Source organism: Camelina sativa, chromosome 4 (genome assembly GCF_030686135.1).
Source record: "Camelina sativa cultivar CO46 ecotype springtype chromosome 4, ASM3068613v1".
Lineage (NCBI taxonomy): Eukaryota > Viridiplantae > Streptophyta > Magnoliopsida > Brassicales > Brassicaceae > Camelina > Camelina sativa.
In genome coordinates, this window is record NC_141883.1 from 7,995,896 (window position 1) to 8,011,776 (window position 15,881).

At 34.4% G+C, this 15,881-nt stretch overlaps 4 protein-coding genes across 6 annotated transcripts; 1 reads left to right on the forward strand and 3 right to left on the reverse strand.

Moving 5' to 3' along the window:
• Positions 1 to 1,141: 1,141 nt before the first annotated feature.
• LOC104780100 (uncharacterized) lies at positions 1,142 to 2,963 on the reverse strand. Its single transcript, XM_010504563.3, has 3 exons — positions 2,777 to 2,963; positions 2,235 to 2,523; positions 1,142 to 1,449 (listed from the first exon to the last, which is right to left on the reverse strand). The coding sequence occupies exons 2-3, from the start codon at positions 2,518 to 2,520 to the stop codon at positions 1,370 to 1,372; spliced, it is 366 nt and encodes a 121-aa protein (XP_010502865.1). The 5' UTR covers positions 2,521 to 2,523; positions 2,777 to 2,963; the 3' UTR covers positions 1,142 to 1,369.
• Positions 2,964 to 4,010: 1,047 nt separating this feature from the next.
• Positions 4,011 to 7,822, forward strand: LOC104780101 (uncharacterized). The gene is made up of 9 exons (XM_010504564.3): positions 4,011 to 4,416; positions 5,251 to 5,424; positions 5,535 to 5,618; positions 5,715 to 6,288; positions 6,370 to 6,532; positions 6,670 to 6,798; positions 6,893 to 7,087; positions 7,172 to 7,294; positions 7,404 to 7,822. Exons 2-9 carry the CDS (start codon positions 5,274 to 5,276, stop codon positions 7,527 to 7,529), a joined length of 1,545 nt encoding a protein of 514 aa, XP_010502866.1. The 5' UTR covers positions 4,011 to 4,416; positions 5,251 to 5,273; the 3' UTR covers positions 7,530 to 7,822.
• Positions 7,823 to 8,784: 962 nt separating this feature from the next.
• Positions 8,785 to 11,494, reverse strand: LOC104780102 (uncharacterized). 3 transcript variants are annotated; one of them, XM_010504567.3, is made up of 7 exons: positions 11,078 to 11,494; positions 10,872 to 10,966; positions 10,025 to 10,145; positions 9,798 to 9,916; positions 9,516 to 9,702; positions 9,275 to 9,418; positions 8,785 to 9,180 (listed from the first exon to the last, which is right to left on the reverse strand). In XM_010504567.3, the coding sequence occupies exons 1-7, from the start codon at positions 11,306 to 11,308 to the stop codon at positions 8,890 to 8,892; spliced, it is 1,188 nt and encodes a 395-aa protein (XP_010502869.1). In that variant the 5' UTR covers positions 11,309 to 11,494; the 3' UTR covers positions 8,785 to 8,889. The 3 variants fall into 3 exon arrangements, with proteins under 3 accessions (XP_010502869.1, XP_087366183.1, XP_087366184.1); XM_087510057.1 differs by having other exon boundaries at positions 9,798 to 9,923; positions 11,078 to 11,383; XM_087510058.1 differs by having other exon boundaries at positions 9,798 to 9,926; positions 11,078 to 11,383.
• A 395-nt stretch (positions 11,495 to 11,889) lies between these two features.
• LOC104780104 (chorismate mutase 1, chloroplastic) lies at positions 11,890 to 14,136 on the reverse strand. The gene is made up of 6 exons (XM_010504568.3): positions 13,646 to 14,136; positions 13,183 to 13,408; positions 13,007 to 13,093; positions 12,714 to 12,857; positions 12,538 to 12,630; positions 11,890 to 12,423 (listed from the first exon to the last, which is right to left on the reverse strand). Exons 1-6 carry the CDS (start codon positions 13,861 to 13,863, stop codon positions 12,166 to 12,168), a joined length of 1,026 nt encoding a protein of 341 aa, XP_010502870.2. The 5' UTR covers positions 13,864 to 14,136; the 3' UTR covers positions 11,890 to 12,165.
• Between the last annotated feature and the right edge of the window lie 1,745 nt (positions 14,137 to 15,881).

A 15,881-nucleotide genomic window follows, 5' to 3' on the forward strand; every position in this document is an offset into this window, starting at 1 on the left:
AGTCATAGCCTATGCAGCCAAATTTTTTACAGTCAAAATCTCTACAGTTATAAATAACAGTCGTAAGTTCTTAATGCACAAGGACCTTAGTGCCAATGGTAAGTCTCTAATGCACAAGGCACCATCACACCAGAGATCGAGTTACCAATCAGGGCCAAGTCTCTTTAAATGTGTTAATTAACTGAGTTATGTGGCTTTTATTTTTTGTCTTTTATTATAGATTTTTTGGCCAAACTTGTGAATTGTGTTATGATGCTTTAAAGGCAAAATTCATATGGGGCAAAAAAGTAGAGGCTTGCTCATAATACAACAAAGTTTTCCCACGAGTTCACAAAGAAAAAAAATATTCAAAAAAGTTAAAAATCAATAAAAAGATAACTTATTTTAATCTAATAATCCATAGCATAAAAATAAAGAATCACTAAAACAATAATAAAAAGATAAATTAAATTCAAAAGAGCGCCAGAGTTATATTATAATATCTTCTTTTTGTCCACAATAAAAAAAACTATGTAATATTGTAAAACATATAATATAAAAATCGTAAAAGTTACATATAAAAAAAAAAAGAATAGTGGTTTACCATAATCCACCGAAGTAGTTTCACGCAGACGGAGCATATTCACCCTCGCCTCTCATCCACTTCCGAATCCATCCGAAATAGCACGCTATAAAGACGGCCACGAAAACGAAGGCAAGAACTATTGCAACTTTGATCCAAGGCATAACATCACTCAAATCGTCCATTACAACACAACGATTTTGTTTAGTAGAATAGCACAATGTATCTTCAACTTTTGTTTATGGTCGTTTGTTTTTCGTGTATAGGTAATTAGGTTTATAGATACATTCGTTCATATGTTAATAAGGTAATACATATGTATATTTTATATTTTCATAATCGTTAAGTCTCATATTCTTCTATATATAAGTAAAATATAAAGAAGATAGTTAACATTTACATTTTTCTTCTAGAGTGTTTACTTTTTTTATATACAACTTTACATGTACGATCGATTGCGAGCCCTTAATTAATCGTGATATTGGTACTTTGGTTACTTACATGTTTTTTACTTTCTTATGTCACCCACAAGGCCACAAATATCATCGTTATATACTCAACTTCTTTCTTTCTTCTTCGTTGTCTTAAACGACACATCTTTTGATAACAAATGAGACTCAACAAAACATAACAATCTATGAATCTCTCTATAATGCAAGCTTTTTTTATCTGTCAGAACTCAACTAGAGGAGATCCTACTGAGTAGATTCATGAAACAGCTGAAGAGTCAAGTCTAATACTTTTTGGATTACAATTCTCTAAAACATTTCTATGCACAATATTCTTTACTTCTCCAGTTACTTGAGTTCAGTAAGAGGGAATGGCAGCGAAGCGATACCCTTCAGCTCCTCTCCATGAATAGTACGCAATCCTGGTCTCGTAGAAACCTGTAGCGACAATTTTTGAAATGTGTCAAGGCCATGGAAAATCACTGGTTTACTCACAGCACACATGGGTAAAGAGAACAAACTTAAGAGACGGATGATTACAACAAACAAAGAACACAATCTGTGTCTCTCTAGTTGATCTTAACAAAATCAATCTCCACATCAAACAACAGATTCCACAAGGCTTTCAAAATCAACCATCACGCATTAATCATCAACCAAAGAAGAGAAGATAGTTTCAACAGACGAAGAACACAAGCAGAGTCTATCCACTTGATCCAACTCACCCAGTTTTCACATCAAACAACAAATTACACAAGGGGTTTCGACTCAAACATCATGCACTCAGAACACACCAGGGAGGAACTCTGAAGCATAACTGGCTAAAAAGAGAACATAATTTCAACAAACAAAGAACACAATCTGTGTCTCTAGTTGATCCTGAAACAACCAATCTCCACATCAGACAACACATTCAACAAGGCTTTCAAATCAAACATCATGGATTAGCAGAGTCTATCCACTTGATCCAACTCACTCAGTTTTCACATCAAAGAACAAACTACACAAGGGGGTTTTGACTCAAACATCATGCACTCAGAACTAGCTAAAAAAGCAGCAAACAAAGAACAGAATCTTTTGTCTCTAGTTGATCCCAACTCACTTAGTCTCCACATATAAACATCAAATTCCACAAGGGGCTTTCCAACCAAACATCATGGATCAAGTATCAAGCAACACAAGGAACTCAATAAGCGAAACTTGAATTTGTAAAATCTTCTTACCAGGGAGGAAAGTAAGGATCCCAAGAACAAGAAGAGCATAACCTTGAGAACTATCTCCTTCCATGTGACCAGTGAAGATGAAAAACGACAAAAGAAGAAGCAAACAACCAAGGAAGAGAAGAAACACAGCTAATGCTATAGATTTCCACGGCACTCTATCAAAAGCTTTCGGTGTATAATCGAAACGAGGATCGAAATCTCTCCTTCTACCAACACCATTTCCATAATCTTCATCATCTTCATCTCCTGGAAGCTCAGCATACCTTACATTTCGCCTCGACGCCATTTACTAAAAATCATATCACACAACCACAGATCATCATCATTAACCATTTTAAGAAACTCCATAGAACACAGAACAAAATCCTTGAAAACTCAATTCCGCACATATGAATCATAAAACACCATAAGCTCACATCTGAATCTAATAAGCCTAATCAAAACAAAAGCCTAACTAAGATCACTCAAACTGATTCCAAAATTAATCGATGGTAAGATTGATACAACTATGAAGGAGAGATACGGCGTGCCGTGAAACTCACCGGAGTATTGGGTACTTCGCCGGGAAGATAAAGATTGAACTAAGGACTCAGATCTACTTTGACGAAAGAGTTTGCAGATATGTTCTTCTTCACTTTTCTCCTTCGTCTCTATCGTAACGACGCGTTTTGTGAGTATACAACAAAAACAAGTTGTTTGTTAATTTATGCATTAAACCCTGATGTTTTTATTAAATTATATTTGTACCCTATATTTATTTTTGGAACCTCAATCTTCCCAACCAAAGAGGAAAACAGTTTTCATCAAGGTAGGGTAGTACCAGAATCCGACTAATCGACGTTCATCATTCCCAATTCGAACCAATTTTCGTAATGAGTGGTATAAATTTTTTTTTATGTAAAACTATTCAAATTAAGCATGAGCTAAATTTCAATTGAACTCAAATTTTGTGGACTCTTAACTCAAATTGCCGACATTTATTATGAATTGTAGTCCGTGATAAATCAGTTTCAATGAATGTCTTTGAAGTTTCTTTCGATAGGTTTGGTTGCTATAGAATTTACGTTTTGAATCGTCCAGTTTAGATCGACGGGATTCAACAAATTTTTCCCAAGATTACTCTTTTTTTCTTTAGCTAGTGAATTTTTCTTGTCAATGTTCTTATGAATATTGTGTTACAATTTGTAAATTTTTTAAGTTATGTTTTATGTTTTTTCCTTCAGTCCTTAAAGACATCATCTGAATCAAAACACATTGAATGGAGAAGATCTTTCAGTTTTCAAGCAAACCAGTGAAGAATTTTTACATTTTTCTATGTATTCTGCTTTATTTTGTTTTGTTTCATCCATTATATGTGATTAGTATTTGTTAGTGGAGATGTGTGTGCTTATTATTTCTTGACTCGATAAGTTACCATCCTACTCCATTGCATAATCGTCTTCATGTTTTATCATACTTGATATATTTGTCTATTTATTCTTTGGCATTTTCATTTTTGCTTATTTCAAGTTTAGTTTGATATTGTCATCCTAACTTATGATTTGACCTTTGAGTAAACATCAATGTTCTAGTTAATTAAGCTTAAGCGCCTATTAAAAATATATCTCTTATAGTTAAGTCAAAATAGATTGTTTTTTTTTTTTGGTCAAAATAGATTGTTTTATATAAAGAAAAAGGTACATTTAAATATACTAAAAACAATCTTTACTATTAATTGAAAGGAAAAGCTCCAAATTTTCCTTATGTATGAAGAAACCAAAAACCCCAAACCGAAATATACCAAAAAATTATTCCCAGATATCTCAACTATTTATTGTGGAGACTCTCATTAGTCATTACTAATTTACTATCATCTGGCATCTGCTTATAAGCTGTAATTAGGAAACTATCATATTTAGTTCTTTACTAAGTTAGTAATTAGTCAATTAATTTTTCTTTTTTATTTTTATTTTGTTGGTGGTGTTATTGGTGTCTGTGACCCGGATCCGATATTTTCGGGTAAATCTAAAATATCGCTTTTTTATCTTCTTCCTGGGTTCTTCGTCTCTCCCTTTTTGGTTTCTCGGGAAGATTCTTCCCTTTTCTCTCTCTCTCTCTCTCTCTCTCTCTCTCTCAGACAACAACAAAAAAAATCAGAAAAACAAAAAAGGGAATTGCCCTTTATCATGCTTCCTCGTTTCAGGTACAATTAGATTCATCGATTTTGATCTCTTTATAGGCTAAAGATTCGTGTTTAGATTCTCTACATTGTTGTTGATCATTCATGATCCTTTTTGTTACCATCTCGTTCGGATCTGTTCTGATTCATCAACGGATCGATCTATGATCTTGACAGATTCGTAAAGTTTAAGTCTTTTTCTTTCTTTCTAAGCGATGTAATGGAATGTAATGCATGCGTTATATGTTGTTTTGTTAGTGTTGTCCTGATTGTTATTTGAATATAGTTTGGTTTTTTATTTATTTGATAGTTCTATTTCCTGTCTCTGCAATCTTCAAAATTCAACGCTTTTTTTTTCTTGATTGATGTTGACGTTTTCAACTCATATTTTATTTATGTTTATGAAGCTGAAAGTGATTGAATTTTACCAATTAGTGTATTGCCATGAACATATCTAAAAGCTTTGTGTAGGAGGGGCATATACAATGTTTGGTTTGCAGCAATCACTTTGGCTCATATGAGATTTTTCAGTTTAGTATAGTTTAATATTGATGTGTTGTTGTTACATGTTTCTTGTGCCCCACTAAGTCATTTTTTTGTCTTGTAACACTTTTTGAGCTGGCTACATTATTTTATAGTTTTGAAAGATCTTTGTTTTGACTTGGTTGTTGATTCTTCAACACTGGATATACCTGTACTAAAAGAAAAAAACAAGATTCATGGCACTGACTTGGTCCCAATGTTAGTAATAAGACAGAAAGAAACAACTAGTTTCTGTATGTTGCAGATTTGTTAAAAGGTATTGGTCTTTTAGTTGAGTTTTCTTCTTTTTCATTCATTTCATATTTCTTTGAACAGGAACTAAATAAAATTATAGAAAAATGGGTGGATGTGTGTCAACCCATTCGAGAGCCATTAGGCCTCGGAGGAAAGGTCGTCGCAGATCTTCAAAACACTTTTCTAAAGTGTCTGATATTGTTCCTCATGCAAATGTCAGAAGGCCCAGTGACGTTGGAAGCCGAGTTTCTTTTGGTGAGTATTTCTCTCCCGGCTAACTTAATCGTCCACTGGTGGATCATAATTTAGGGATAATCATATTCTACTGTCATAGATTTTTACATGTAGAATATGTTATGTTGCAGCTCTCTCGCAAGATGATGCATGGTTTGACTCTGTCAGTGTTCTTGATTCGGATGAGGATGAGGACTTCATCAGCCTACCTGAAGGTAAATATCAATCTACATTGTTTTCAGTATTCATGGAGGAACAGTTTTGGGAAATGTCATATGGATCTGAATGTTTTTTACCATCTCTCCCTGCAGAAAGCGCACCATCAGCACCACCATCTGTGGGTGGTGCAACGGGTAGTATCCCAAATGGTCAGGTAGTTCAATTCGAATCTTCGTCGTGCATTGTGGATGGGAAGGGAAAGTACGAAGAATACCATGAGACTTACTTGAAGATAGATGGGAGTAAGGCCGAGAAGTTTGTGAGCAAAGGGATGTACAAGGATCCTAGTGGTCTCTCTGTTCTCACTGGAAACAACAAGAAGAAAAATTTAATGGATCATGCAAGCTTTAAAGGCTTGAAGGAACAGAAACGGAACTCTCAAGAGAAAACCCTGAGAACCAGCCTGAGCAGATTGATGCCGACAGTTAGTTTTAATGACAAGACTCTAAACTCGCCCACATCTCAGAAACGAAAATCCGCTGTTTATCGGCTTTCATTCAAGAGGAGATCATGCGATGGTGAGGAGGTTACTGAGCATCGTAAGTTGTTGTACCGTCCGAAAGCAGGATTCACTGTTCCTTCCTCAGCCAAGGAGAAGCAGTCCAGCGGAAGTTGGTGCGAGATACCGCCTTCAACTTTTAAACTCCGTGGAGAAACCTATTTCAAGTACACCTTTCAACACACTGTTTCATGTATCTTTTACTAGAAACTGCTTTGTCTGTAACTATTGAAGAATGATGCTTGCAGAGACAAGAAGAAATCCCCCGCTCCAAATCAGTGTCCGTACACTCCTATTGGTGTTGACTTGTTTGTCTGTCCAAGGAAGATTGATCATATCGCTCAACACATCGAGCTTCCAAACATCAAATCCGAGGCAAAGCTCCCTGCTCTTCTCATTGTCAACATTCAGGTAACAACCACCCGACATCAACATCTTTACTTTGTCGCTAGTTTTTTTCTTGTGTGAACTTCATATGAAGTGTATAGATAGCGTTTGATATATCCATATATGTGTAAATGATCCTGGCCTTTGTGACTCACTGGCAGTTACCAACATATCCTGCTGCAATGTTCCTTGGAGACAGTGATGGAGAAGGCATGAGCATTGTACTCTACTTTAAATTACAAGATAATTACGAAAAAGAAACATCTCAACAATATCAGGAGAGCATCAAGGTAGCTTTAAAAGCCATTCCTTTTACATTTCTCACATCCCATGATTGATCTGAATGCTTACCAGGTTCTTTTTGTTTTTGGTGTTTGAAAACAGAAACTTGTCAATGATGAGATGGAGAAGGTAAAAGGGTTTGCTAAAGACAGCAATGTTGCTTTCCGTGAAAGGCTTAAGATAGTTGCTGGACTAGTTAACCCTGAAGATCTAGCTCTAAGCTCGACTGAAAAGAAGCTTGTTCAGGCTTACAATGAAAAACCCGTCCTCTCTCGTCCTCAGCACAACTTCTTTAAGGTTCTAGCAACATCACTAGCTCTTAAACACAGAAAAGAAGTTGTCTATGGTACCTCATTAACCATTGCTTTGACCTCTCCGCAGGGTCCAAACTACTTTGAGATTGATCTGGATGTTCATCGATTCAGCTACATATCGAGGAAAGGACTTGAAGCATTCAGAGATCGATTGAAAAACGGAACTCTTGATCTCGGGTTAACCATCCAGGTAACTTGATAAACAATTACTATACAAACCAGAATCTTTTGTTCTCGAAGAAGTGTGAGTAGATAAAAGATTTAAACTTTGATTCATACAAATTGGAAACATGAAACAGGCTCAAAAGCCAGAGGAGCTGCCGGAACAAGTGTTATGCTGTATGAGGCTGAGCAAGATTGACTTCGTTGACCATGGTCAGATCCCTATGTTTTTAATCCCGGAGGATGGGGAAACTCAAGTGTAAAAACCTCATATCTGTCTTCATCCTTTGGATGATGAATAAACCAATGTGGAAGACAAAAAGCAAACCAAAAAATTTTCCATCTCGGACATTGTTCATCAAAAATGTTGTATATTTTATATATTATGTACATCTATCTATCTAAATATATATACTTTTATTATAACGGTCAGTCATAATGCAAAACTCATGAAGTCATCTTCTTGAGTTTGCCCTTTGTTGTAACTTTTCACTCTGTTACCTCAACTTATGGTTGTGTTATTTTATGAAATGTGCTGAAATTTCTGTTGTGCCCATATTTTCAGTTTGATATAAAATTCTTTACAGCAATTGTTTTTTAAATTGGCATATATTTTAAATTTGCATACCAATCACCTCTACAATATATTGTTAGTTTTGTTGATTTACATTGTATGTGGGTCAAACTTGAAAGTAGAAATAAATAAAGGGATCAAAATGTAAAAACAAAAAAAAAAAAGAAGAGGGCAAACTCAAGAAGATGATTTGTATATAAAAAGAGTAAGAACCCTAGAAGAGAAGAAAATAGAAGTAGTGCCTGAGGCCGAGCGCTTCCCTCTTTAGTGAGGGGTGGCGTGGTATACCACGAGAAGGGATTTATTTTGTGGCGCACCCTGTTTTGGGTGCGTAGGCGCATATCAACTCAATCTTAGGGGGCCTTCCTCTTGCTTTGCTGTTTCCTTTAAGCCTTAGGCTGTCAAAGCTAGAGTTGTTTCTGCCCTACATTTTTGTGTTTTTGGATCTTGTAGATTTGTTTACTTCTGTTCATGTTATTATTAGTCTTTCGAAGTTTATGATTAGTTAGATTAAATCATAGATAGTCCAAATTTAATTGGAAACAAGTTCTCAGATTGTTGTGTGGATCTACGATTTGGTCTCTTTTTATTTTATTTCGAGGATTTTGTAGTAAGAAACTATTTAAGCTCATAGTTCCGTAGACAATAAGGGATCAGAATAATCGGACAACAAATTCATGTATTTTCGAGTTATGTTTTTGTGTTTTGTTGTTGTTCTTGGTCAGTTGTGGACCTTGTGGTCTTGCAGAGCTGTTGGATGTTCTTACATAAAACAAAAGGAAGATGAAACCCTTGAGTCGAGCATGTTACCATAAAGTTGTAGAGACAAATCAAGTTTGGTTGGAATGTGGATTGTGGACTAGCCAGAATAATTGAAACTTTTGTTGAAGTTGGATTAGTTAGCCTGTCCTAAGTTTTAGTTTAGATGTCTTAGCAAAAATCAATTTGTCAACAAAAGTGAAATGATGTGAGCTGAAAAAAAGTATATTTGCAAAGTTACATAGATATAGAATAGTACAGTAACATGAATGATATCATACGTCTGGCTCTCACATTTTCGTCTCGGAAAAATAAGTTGATGAGACAGCCAAACCCTCATGGTCATATGTGCGGACTAGTCTCTGTCTTGAGGTCGGGGATTCAAGCCAGCAGAATTCTAAGTGAAAAGACTTTAACTCAGCAACACTTTTTGCTACGTCACAAGGACATCCCATGTACAAACCTCCTGGTAACAGAGTCATTTGGTATCCTTCCGCGAATGTAACCACGTTTTTAGTCAGTTCACCCTCCCAGTGTACGTTAGTTGTCACTTTTTTAGCATCTGATGTCGACGTGATATCCTGATTGACATCAAAAGCTTATAAATGTCAGACATCTCATATAAACAAAACCCTGATGAAAGGCTATGTGGGAGTGTAGAACAATATTGTATACCTGGACCACATGACCATTGTCATTCATTTCAAGAACAGCAACAGTATCGGCTTCAGATAGTGTTGCTCCATAGACACCACTTCGTTTTGTTACTGAACGACCTTTCCAAGCACCAAGAAATGGGGTAATCCTATCTGCATCCTCCTGCAACAAAAGGAAAACATATATTAATCATGCAATGCAAGGACACTGTTGGTGCTTTATGTGCTGGAATCCAAAACAAATCTGTCAACAAATTTACCTGAGAGTTATCGAGGACTGGATGAGTGAGATTATTTAGCCCTCTTTCCTCAAGGAAAACAATAAGCATTTCAAGAACACCTTTGGGATCCATGATGTGAAATGCTCTAGCCCTTCTATCCATCTTTGTAGAATACAAGCAGTTCTCACATACTAAAGCAGGACGCCGAGATGGAAGTTTAAGATTTCTGAAAACAATGTGTTATTACAGTCTACACTCATGCTTCATAGAGCATAAAATGTTTCCATAGAATTACAGAACCAATAGGCATGAGAAACTGACCTTGGTGATTCTTCTCCAGTGTCATCTTCCCCGAGAACGCCTTGCCTTAACGTTGTATCCAACATTCCAGCGGTTTGATACCTCAGTGAAAACGCTCTCTCCTTGTGGAAAAATCCAATCTGCAGACTACTGATGATGGATATCAAGATAGCCTCAAATTCTAAAGAGAGAGAAAAACCACATACTGATACTAAGTATCTTGATTGAGAGATCACAGAATTGCTCACCTGCTGATATTTGTCCACGGTAAACATATTGGTTTCTTTAATTTTGTATTCTACCCATTCCGCTTCCTCCTCATCCTCTTCGGAAACTGAAGTAGCTGATGTAGGCTGCTTTATATATAACCTAAACAATACAAACACAAGACAAGTTAGGAAGTGATTGTGCAGAGCGAAAACCATTGTCTCTAGGATACTATAATATACAAGAAAAAAAACTTCAGTGTTGCTCCAAATTCAGAGAAATAATACCATAATACCATAGAACATCAACATATATGGATAAACTTTGTGTGAACATACAATTTCTTAGACACCATTTAAAATTCAGAAACTTTCTATGGTACAAACACAATGCAGATTAGCAAAACTATTGCTTAACTCTAAAAACCTCAGATAAAAAGTATACAAGAAAAAACTTCAGAATTGATCCAAATTCATAGAATAACACCATGTAACATCAAACATATATCATACATGTATTAACTTTGTGAGAGACATATACAATTCCTAAGATATCATTAAAATTTCAGACCCGTTCTTCCATTCTATTGAGTCCAAAGATGATTGAATCCTTAAAATTACAAACCTTTCATATAAATCCATCAAAACAACTTATTTACCATCAAAGCATAAAACTACAAATCAATCAGAATTGCTCCAAATTCATAAAATAACTACTCAGACCATAAAAAGTTCAGGACTTTATATAGTTTCTACGTTAAAAATTCCCCTCCAAATCGATTCCAATGATAATGGAATCTCAAATTACAGACCTTTCATGTTCCAAAAACACTTAATTTCCATCAAACTCAGATAAGTAAGAAGGAAGCAAAAGAGTAATCAATCATACGATTGGTTAAGGCTAAGGAGCTCATCTTCTCCATAAGAACTAGCTGAAAGACGCGTATCAATCTTATGCAACAAAGTCCCATTCCCATCAAATTGCTGCAAAATCAAAATCAAAAAAAAAAAAAGACGAGAGCTTGTAACATAAATCTAACCAAAAGTTCAAAAAATTAGAATCAAACGCATTAGGGTGTTTTGTGGGTTATGTACATGAAAGGAGCCAGTCCATTTTCCGACATTGAGATCGACAAAACCGCGTAAATTGTCAATGCTCATTGCTCCTTCGTTGGTTCTCTTGTCATCTTCTTGAACCGCCATGGACGTGATTAGTACGGTTCTCGTTCCATAGGCTGAGCGGAGAATTGGTGGGGAACGAGTGGGTCTGAGGGATTTTGTTAGTGGAGCAAAAGGAAGTGAGCAAGTGAAGGAAGCTGTAGCCATTGGAGGACCTCTCTGACTCTGAGTGACTTGATTCGGTTTTGTGAATTTTTATCTTATCAACAAAATGACGGAACTACAATTACAATAGTAGAGTTGGTAATATAACCGAACCGAACCAAATTTAAACCGAGGACCTCTGAGTCAGTGATTCATTTTTGTGAATTTGTTGTCTCGGCAACAAATGACATCATCAGTAGTAGAACTGGTAATAATATATTTCCTTCATTTATTTAAAACCTAATAATTAAATCCAACCTAATAATTAAATAGATGATAATTGTTGCAACCCAATACTGTTTGTATACGGTATACCCAACCTAATTACGCGTTTAAAACTCAAACCAAAACTACAATTTTAATCGCCTTCATCTTTATCAAGAAACGTTTCCACAGTTACACTCCATGCCGTTTGTCGTCACCTTCCTAGTATCATCACCAAAAGACAGCGTGTAGTTCTGTTACGTCAAACAGAGACCACATGAAACTTTCTTAACTACAAAGTAACAAAGCTAATCCCTTTTCGTAAATCGTAAGAGGCGTGATGCAGGACACCCAATGAGGGTTTGCTAGCCGTTATAGGATTAAACCAAATACACTTCAACATCCAATTAACACACAAAAATAGTAATCACCTTACACAAGTATGAGCTATTAGCTCAATATATTTGATTCCGTATATACAGAGACGGACATCGTTTTGACGACGTTTAAGTAAAACATTTTCAATAGTGTAATAAACTAATAATGTTGAGAGATTTGTGAAGTTAAAAAAACCAAAAAAAACATTTTCAAAAACCCTTTTCTACATTACTACCAATGGCCAAAGCCATATTGTGTTTTCTTTTATTTTTTTGGTCTCAGTCAAGTCTTCTGAGCAAGTACTCAATTTGAACCTCTTTTGTCAAGGGCATGATCCAATCTCCATACAAGTCCCCGACCAAGATCGGACTGATTTTGTAAACGTGAGATTCATTACCCTCTTCTTCTTCTTCTTCTTTCTCCTCCATCCCCACTTTCACTTCTTGCCCGTATGTTCGTGTTTTCATCTCAACTCTCTTCTTTATCGAATCTTCCACAGTCGGGAATGTTAGCATATCCATCAGCGCATCCCTATCCTGCAATGCGTTGTAACTTCAAGGTAAGTAATGTATATAGAGACAACAACAATAAATTCATAAACTTTTGGTTATGTGTGAATATGAAAACTATAGACAAGTGGATATAAATACTTGTGCTTTGATCGCAGACTCGTATGCCTCGGGTGAGGCTTGGAATTTGGCCTCTGCAACAAATTTACCGTAATGGATCCTCTTTGAGAGACACTGCAATGGACAGCAAAAACCACATGAATACTTTAAGAAGATCAAACCTTGTTTCTGGTACCAATCGAAAGAAAAACACGAACCTGAAGGCAGATTGCATCACAGACAGCTGTTGATCCGAAATTACCATCATTGCCTTTCTTCACTAGTCTTGGAACAAGGTCTCTGAAGTACATGTTCCATATCTTCTTGTTTATGTTGATCGAATCAGCAGCAAAATGCAACACCTACTTGATAAGAAAGAGAAACAAAGCCATCGCACTAAGTACCACAGTTGTACCAAAGTTGAAAACACAGTTCAAACAAGACACAAAAGTACTATAAGACTCTTTTAACTTTCTTTATTTTTCATGTGATCAAAGTGAATTGAAAGTACCTTTGGGTACTGCAGAGGAGGTAACATAGGCTCTGGTAGATCGTCCGGGAAGAAAGGATGTTCATCAGGACTCTTGAACCTACCAACCTAAATCAAGATTCAAAAACAAAATCAAGTTTCAATCTTGAGGGTATGTAAGAATCCATATATGAGGTTCCATAATGTGTTCTTCTTACCTTAGCATGAAGCTTCTCAGTGCCTTTGACCATGTACTCAACCAAAGAACCATCGAAACCATGCATGTCAAAAGCAGTAGGATCATAAGTATCTGCATTGTAACAGTACTTGGCTCTCTCCAAAAGCCCAAATATAATGCTGTCCTCTTGACGGATCAAAGAGTTCCTGATACCTTCAAGAGTCAAACTCTCACTTTCATCCACTCGTTTCTTCCCTGTCAACGATCTATACAAACAACAAAAACCAAACTTTGCTTTAAATTCACACAAAAAGAACAAAAAGGTTTCTAATTTAAGCCACAAAATTACAATGGTAATCTAAAAGTTGAGAATTCGAGAATTGAGGATGAAAAATAACAAAAGGGTATCTAATTTAAGCGACAAAATCACAAAGGGTTATCTCAATTTCTCAATAGGAATCTAAAAATTGAAACTTCCTTTGGTTTTGTATACATATACATACCCAGCAAGTGTCATAACGGCGTGAACAGAACTGGTTCCAGAGCGTGGCTTTGATGGCTGAGGAAGAGCGCAACGAACAGAGAAGGAAGATTTAGATGAGGGAAGAGGACGAAGAGTGGAAATGGATGTTGAGGTTGATAATTCACGTCGATGGTCGAGGAACCCACCAATCGCAGAGGAGCAACAAGACGATCTCATCATCAACAATGATGCCTCCATTGATGTGAATTACAGAGTCGACGGAGAAAACAGAGAATTAGAGGAAGAGAGAGCGAGTCATTTGCAGAGAGAGAGAGGAAGAGATTAGAGATGGTTTAAGGTAGTGTTTGGGGGTAGGTGCAGTGGGTGAGGAGACAGAGTTGGTGAGAGAGAGATAGAAGAGGTAGGGTTGTGTCTGCGTGCACGTCTTTCGCCCACGAATGTGTTCTGTTCTGTTTTACCTTTTTTTATGTGTTTCTCATTAATTTCTATCAATACTAGGTAATTTAGTCCGAGCAATTGCGTATGTATAATAGTTTTGATTATATTTTTAAATTTTCTTAAACTAAAATATTGTTTTATTAATGTATAATCTCAAAAAAATTACACTAATGTATGCATCTCAAAAAACTTTATAGTAATTTCTCAAAAAAACACTCCTGTCAACATTTTTTGGTATGGTTATTTATTATACAAAATTTAAAATATATAAAATTTTCTATAAATCAAAAATTAACCAATACTACAAAAAATTTATTACAAATTGATTAGCTATATTAATATAAATAACAATATAGAAATTTAAACATTTTCTTAATATGAGAGAATCTATGTTTATGGTCATGTTTTATAGAGGTTAAACATTAATTTAAAGATTTTTTCTTAATGATATTGTAAACATAAGACTGTATAGTATAGTAATATTGAATCAAATAAAATTATCATAAACTTTAGTAACTACGTATAAAATTATTGTATATAGAATATTCCTCATTTCAAAGTTTAAAGCAATAAAAATAATTAAAAAATATATATTAAAATTTTACTAAAAACATTTTTTCTTGAAAGATAAATATATTAGTTGGAGGAATGAATGTAAAATTATTGGGTAGGAGTTACATTTGAGTTAAATTTAGAGTTAAATGGAGTTAAATGCCTTTAAAAGTGGGTTAATTATAAATAAATATTTTAATTTATTTTTGACTTAAAAGAAAGGGAATACCAAGTGGCTCAATCAAAATTTAAACTTACACTTTTTGATTGTTTTGTTGATATAAACTCAACACTCACACATAATATTCCAAATTGAAAATATTGCTTTTGAAATGACAAACTAAATTAGTTTTTTTTTAAAATTATATGAACTTCAATCTAAAGATTTTTAAAACCCCAAGAATAACTTCAATCCTTTTGTTTTTTTTTTGTTTTTCACTCATCAATTTAATTTATAGTAAGAAAGCAAATAAAAAAAATAGAAAGTATTAAATGAAAATCAACCAATAAGGAGAGAGTGAAACCTTACTTATATATATATATATATATATATATATTTATCTAGAGGATCACAAAACAAAATAGACTTTACAAAATAAAATAGACTTTATAAATGGATAATTATATTGATCATTCTAAATTATTATAAATGATACATGAATATTTGAGATAGCCAGAGTACATAATAGAGAATTAGAGATGAATCTTTTCAACTTCATGACCTTATTGTGTGGTAAATATTGTAAGAGTATGAAAAATAATGACTTATAAGATGCTAATCTAAAATAAATAAGGAAGATAAACCTTTTAAAACAGATTCTCAAATAAACTTGATTCTTTGTTAAAACCAACAAATGTGAATTTAAATTTAGCTATGGAAATTTTAAAAATAAATATGAATAGATTAGAAAGGCAAGAAATATAAAAGAAATATTTTATTTTTATATAAATAAAATAAAAATTGAAAACAATGTTAATTATATATAATACTTTCTAAATTAAAATATAGAATCAAACTCTTACAACACATATTAGATATAACAACATTTGATATTGGTGAGAAAGGAGGAGAGAATAATTACTTATAAGATGATAATCCAAATTAGATAATGGAGATGAATCTTTAAAGATAAAACAATGTAAAATATATATATATATATATATATATATATATCATGTAGTCTCTAAAATTAAAATTTAGCATAAAAATTTTACAATGATATTTCATTAGGTTTTTTGTAACTCTTACAACAAAAATAAGAAAT

What these genes read in the sequence shown, in the direction of transcription:
- LOC104780100 (XM_010504563.3), bottom strand. Translation starts at nt 2,520, where the DNA reads ATGGCGTCGAGGCGAAATGTAAGGTATGCTGAGCTTCCAGGAGATGAA. An exon ending in GATCCTTACTTTCCTCCCTG is followed by an intron (nt 1,450 to 2,234) that starts GTAAGAAGATTT and finishes TTGTCGCTACAG; the next exon opens with GTTTCTACGAGACCAGGATT.
- LOC104780101 (XM_010504564.3), top strand. Translation starts at nt 5,274, where the DNA reads ATGGGTGGATGTGTGTCAACCCATTCGAGAGCCATTAGGCCTCGGAGG. An exon ending in TGGAAGCCGAGTTTCTTTTG is followed by an intron (nt 5,425 to 5,534) that starts GTGAGTATTTCT and finishes GTTATGTTGCAG; the next exon opens with CTCTCTCGCAAGATGATGCA. An exon ending in AATATCAGGAGAGCATCAAG is followed by an intron (nt 6,799 to 6,892) that starts GTAGCTTTAAAA and finishes GTTTGAAAACAG; the next exon opens with AAACTTGTCAATGATGAGAT.
- LOC104780104 (XM_010504568.3), bottom strand. Translation starts at nt 13,863, where the DNA reads ATGGAGGCATCATTGTTGATGATGAGATCGTCTTGTTGCTCCTCTGCG. An exon ending in GCCGTTATGACACTTGCTGG is followed by an intron (nt 13,409 to 13,645) that starts GTATGTATATGT and finishes TTGTTTGTATAG; the next exon opens with ATCGTTGACAGGGAAGAAAC. An exon ending in CTGAGAAGCTTCATGCTAAG is followed by an intron (nt 13,094 to 13,182) that starts GTAAGAAGAACA and finishes ATCTTGATTTAG; the next exon opens with GTTGGTAGGTTCAAGAGTCC.
- LOC104780102 (XM_010504567.3), bottom strand. Translation starts at nt 11,308, where the DNA reads ATGGCTACAGCTTCCTTCACTTGCTCACTTCCTTTTGCTCCACTAACA. An exon ending in AATGGACTGGCTCCTTTCAT is followed by an intron (nt 10,967 to 11,077) that starts GTACATAACCCA and finishes TTGATTTTGCAG; the next exon opens with CAATTTGATGGGAATGGGAC. An exon ending in CTCCTTAGCCTTAACCAATC is followed by an intron (nt 10,146 to 10,871) that starts GTATGATTGATT and finishes TGTATTGTTTAG; the next exon opens with GTTATATATAAAGCAGCCTA.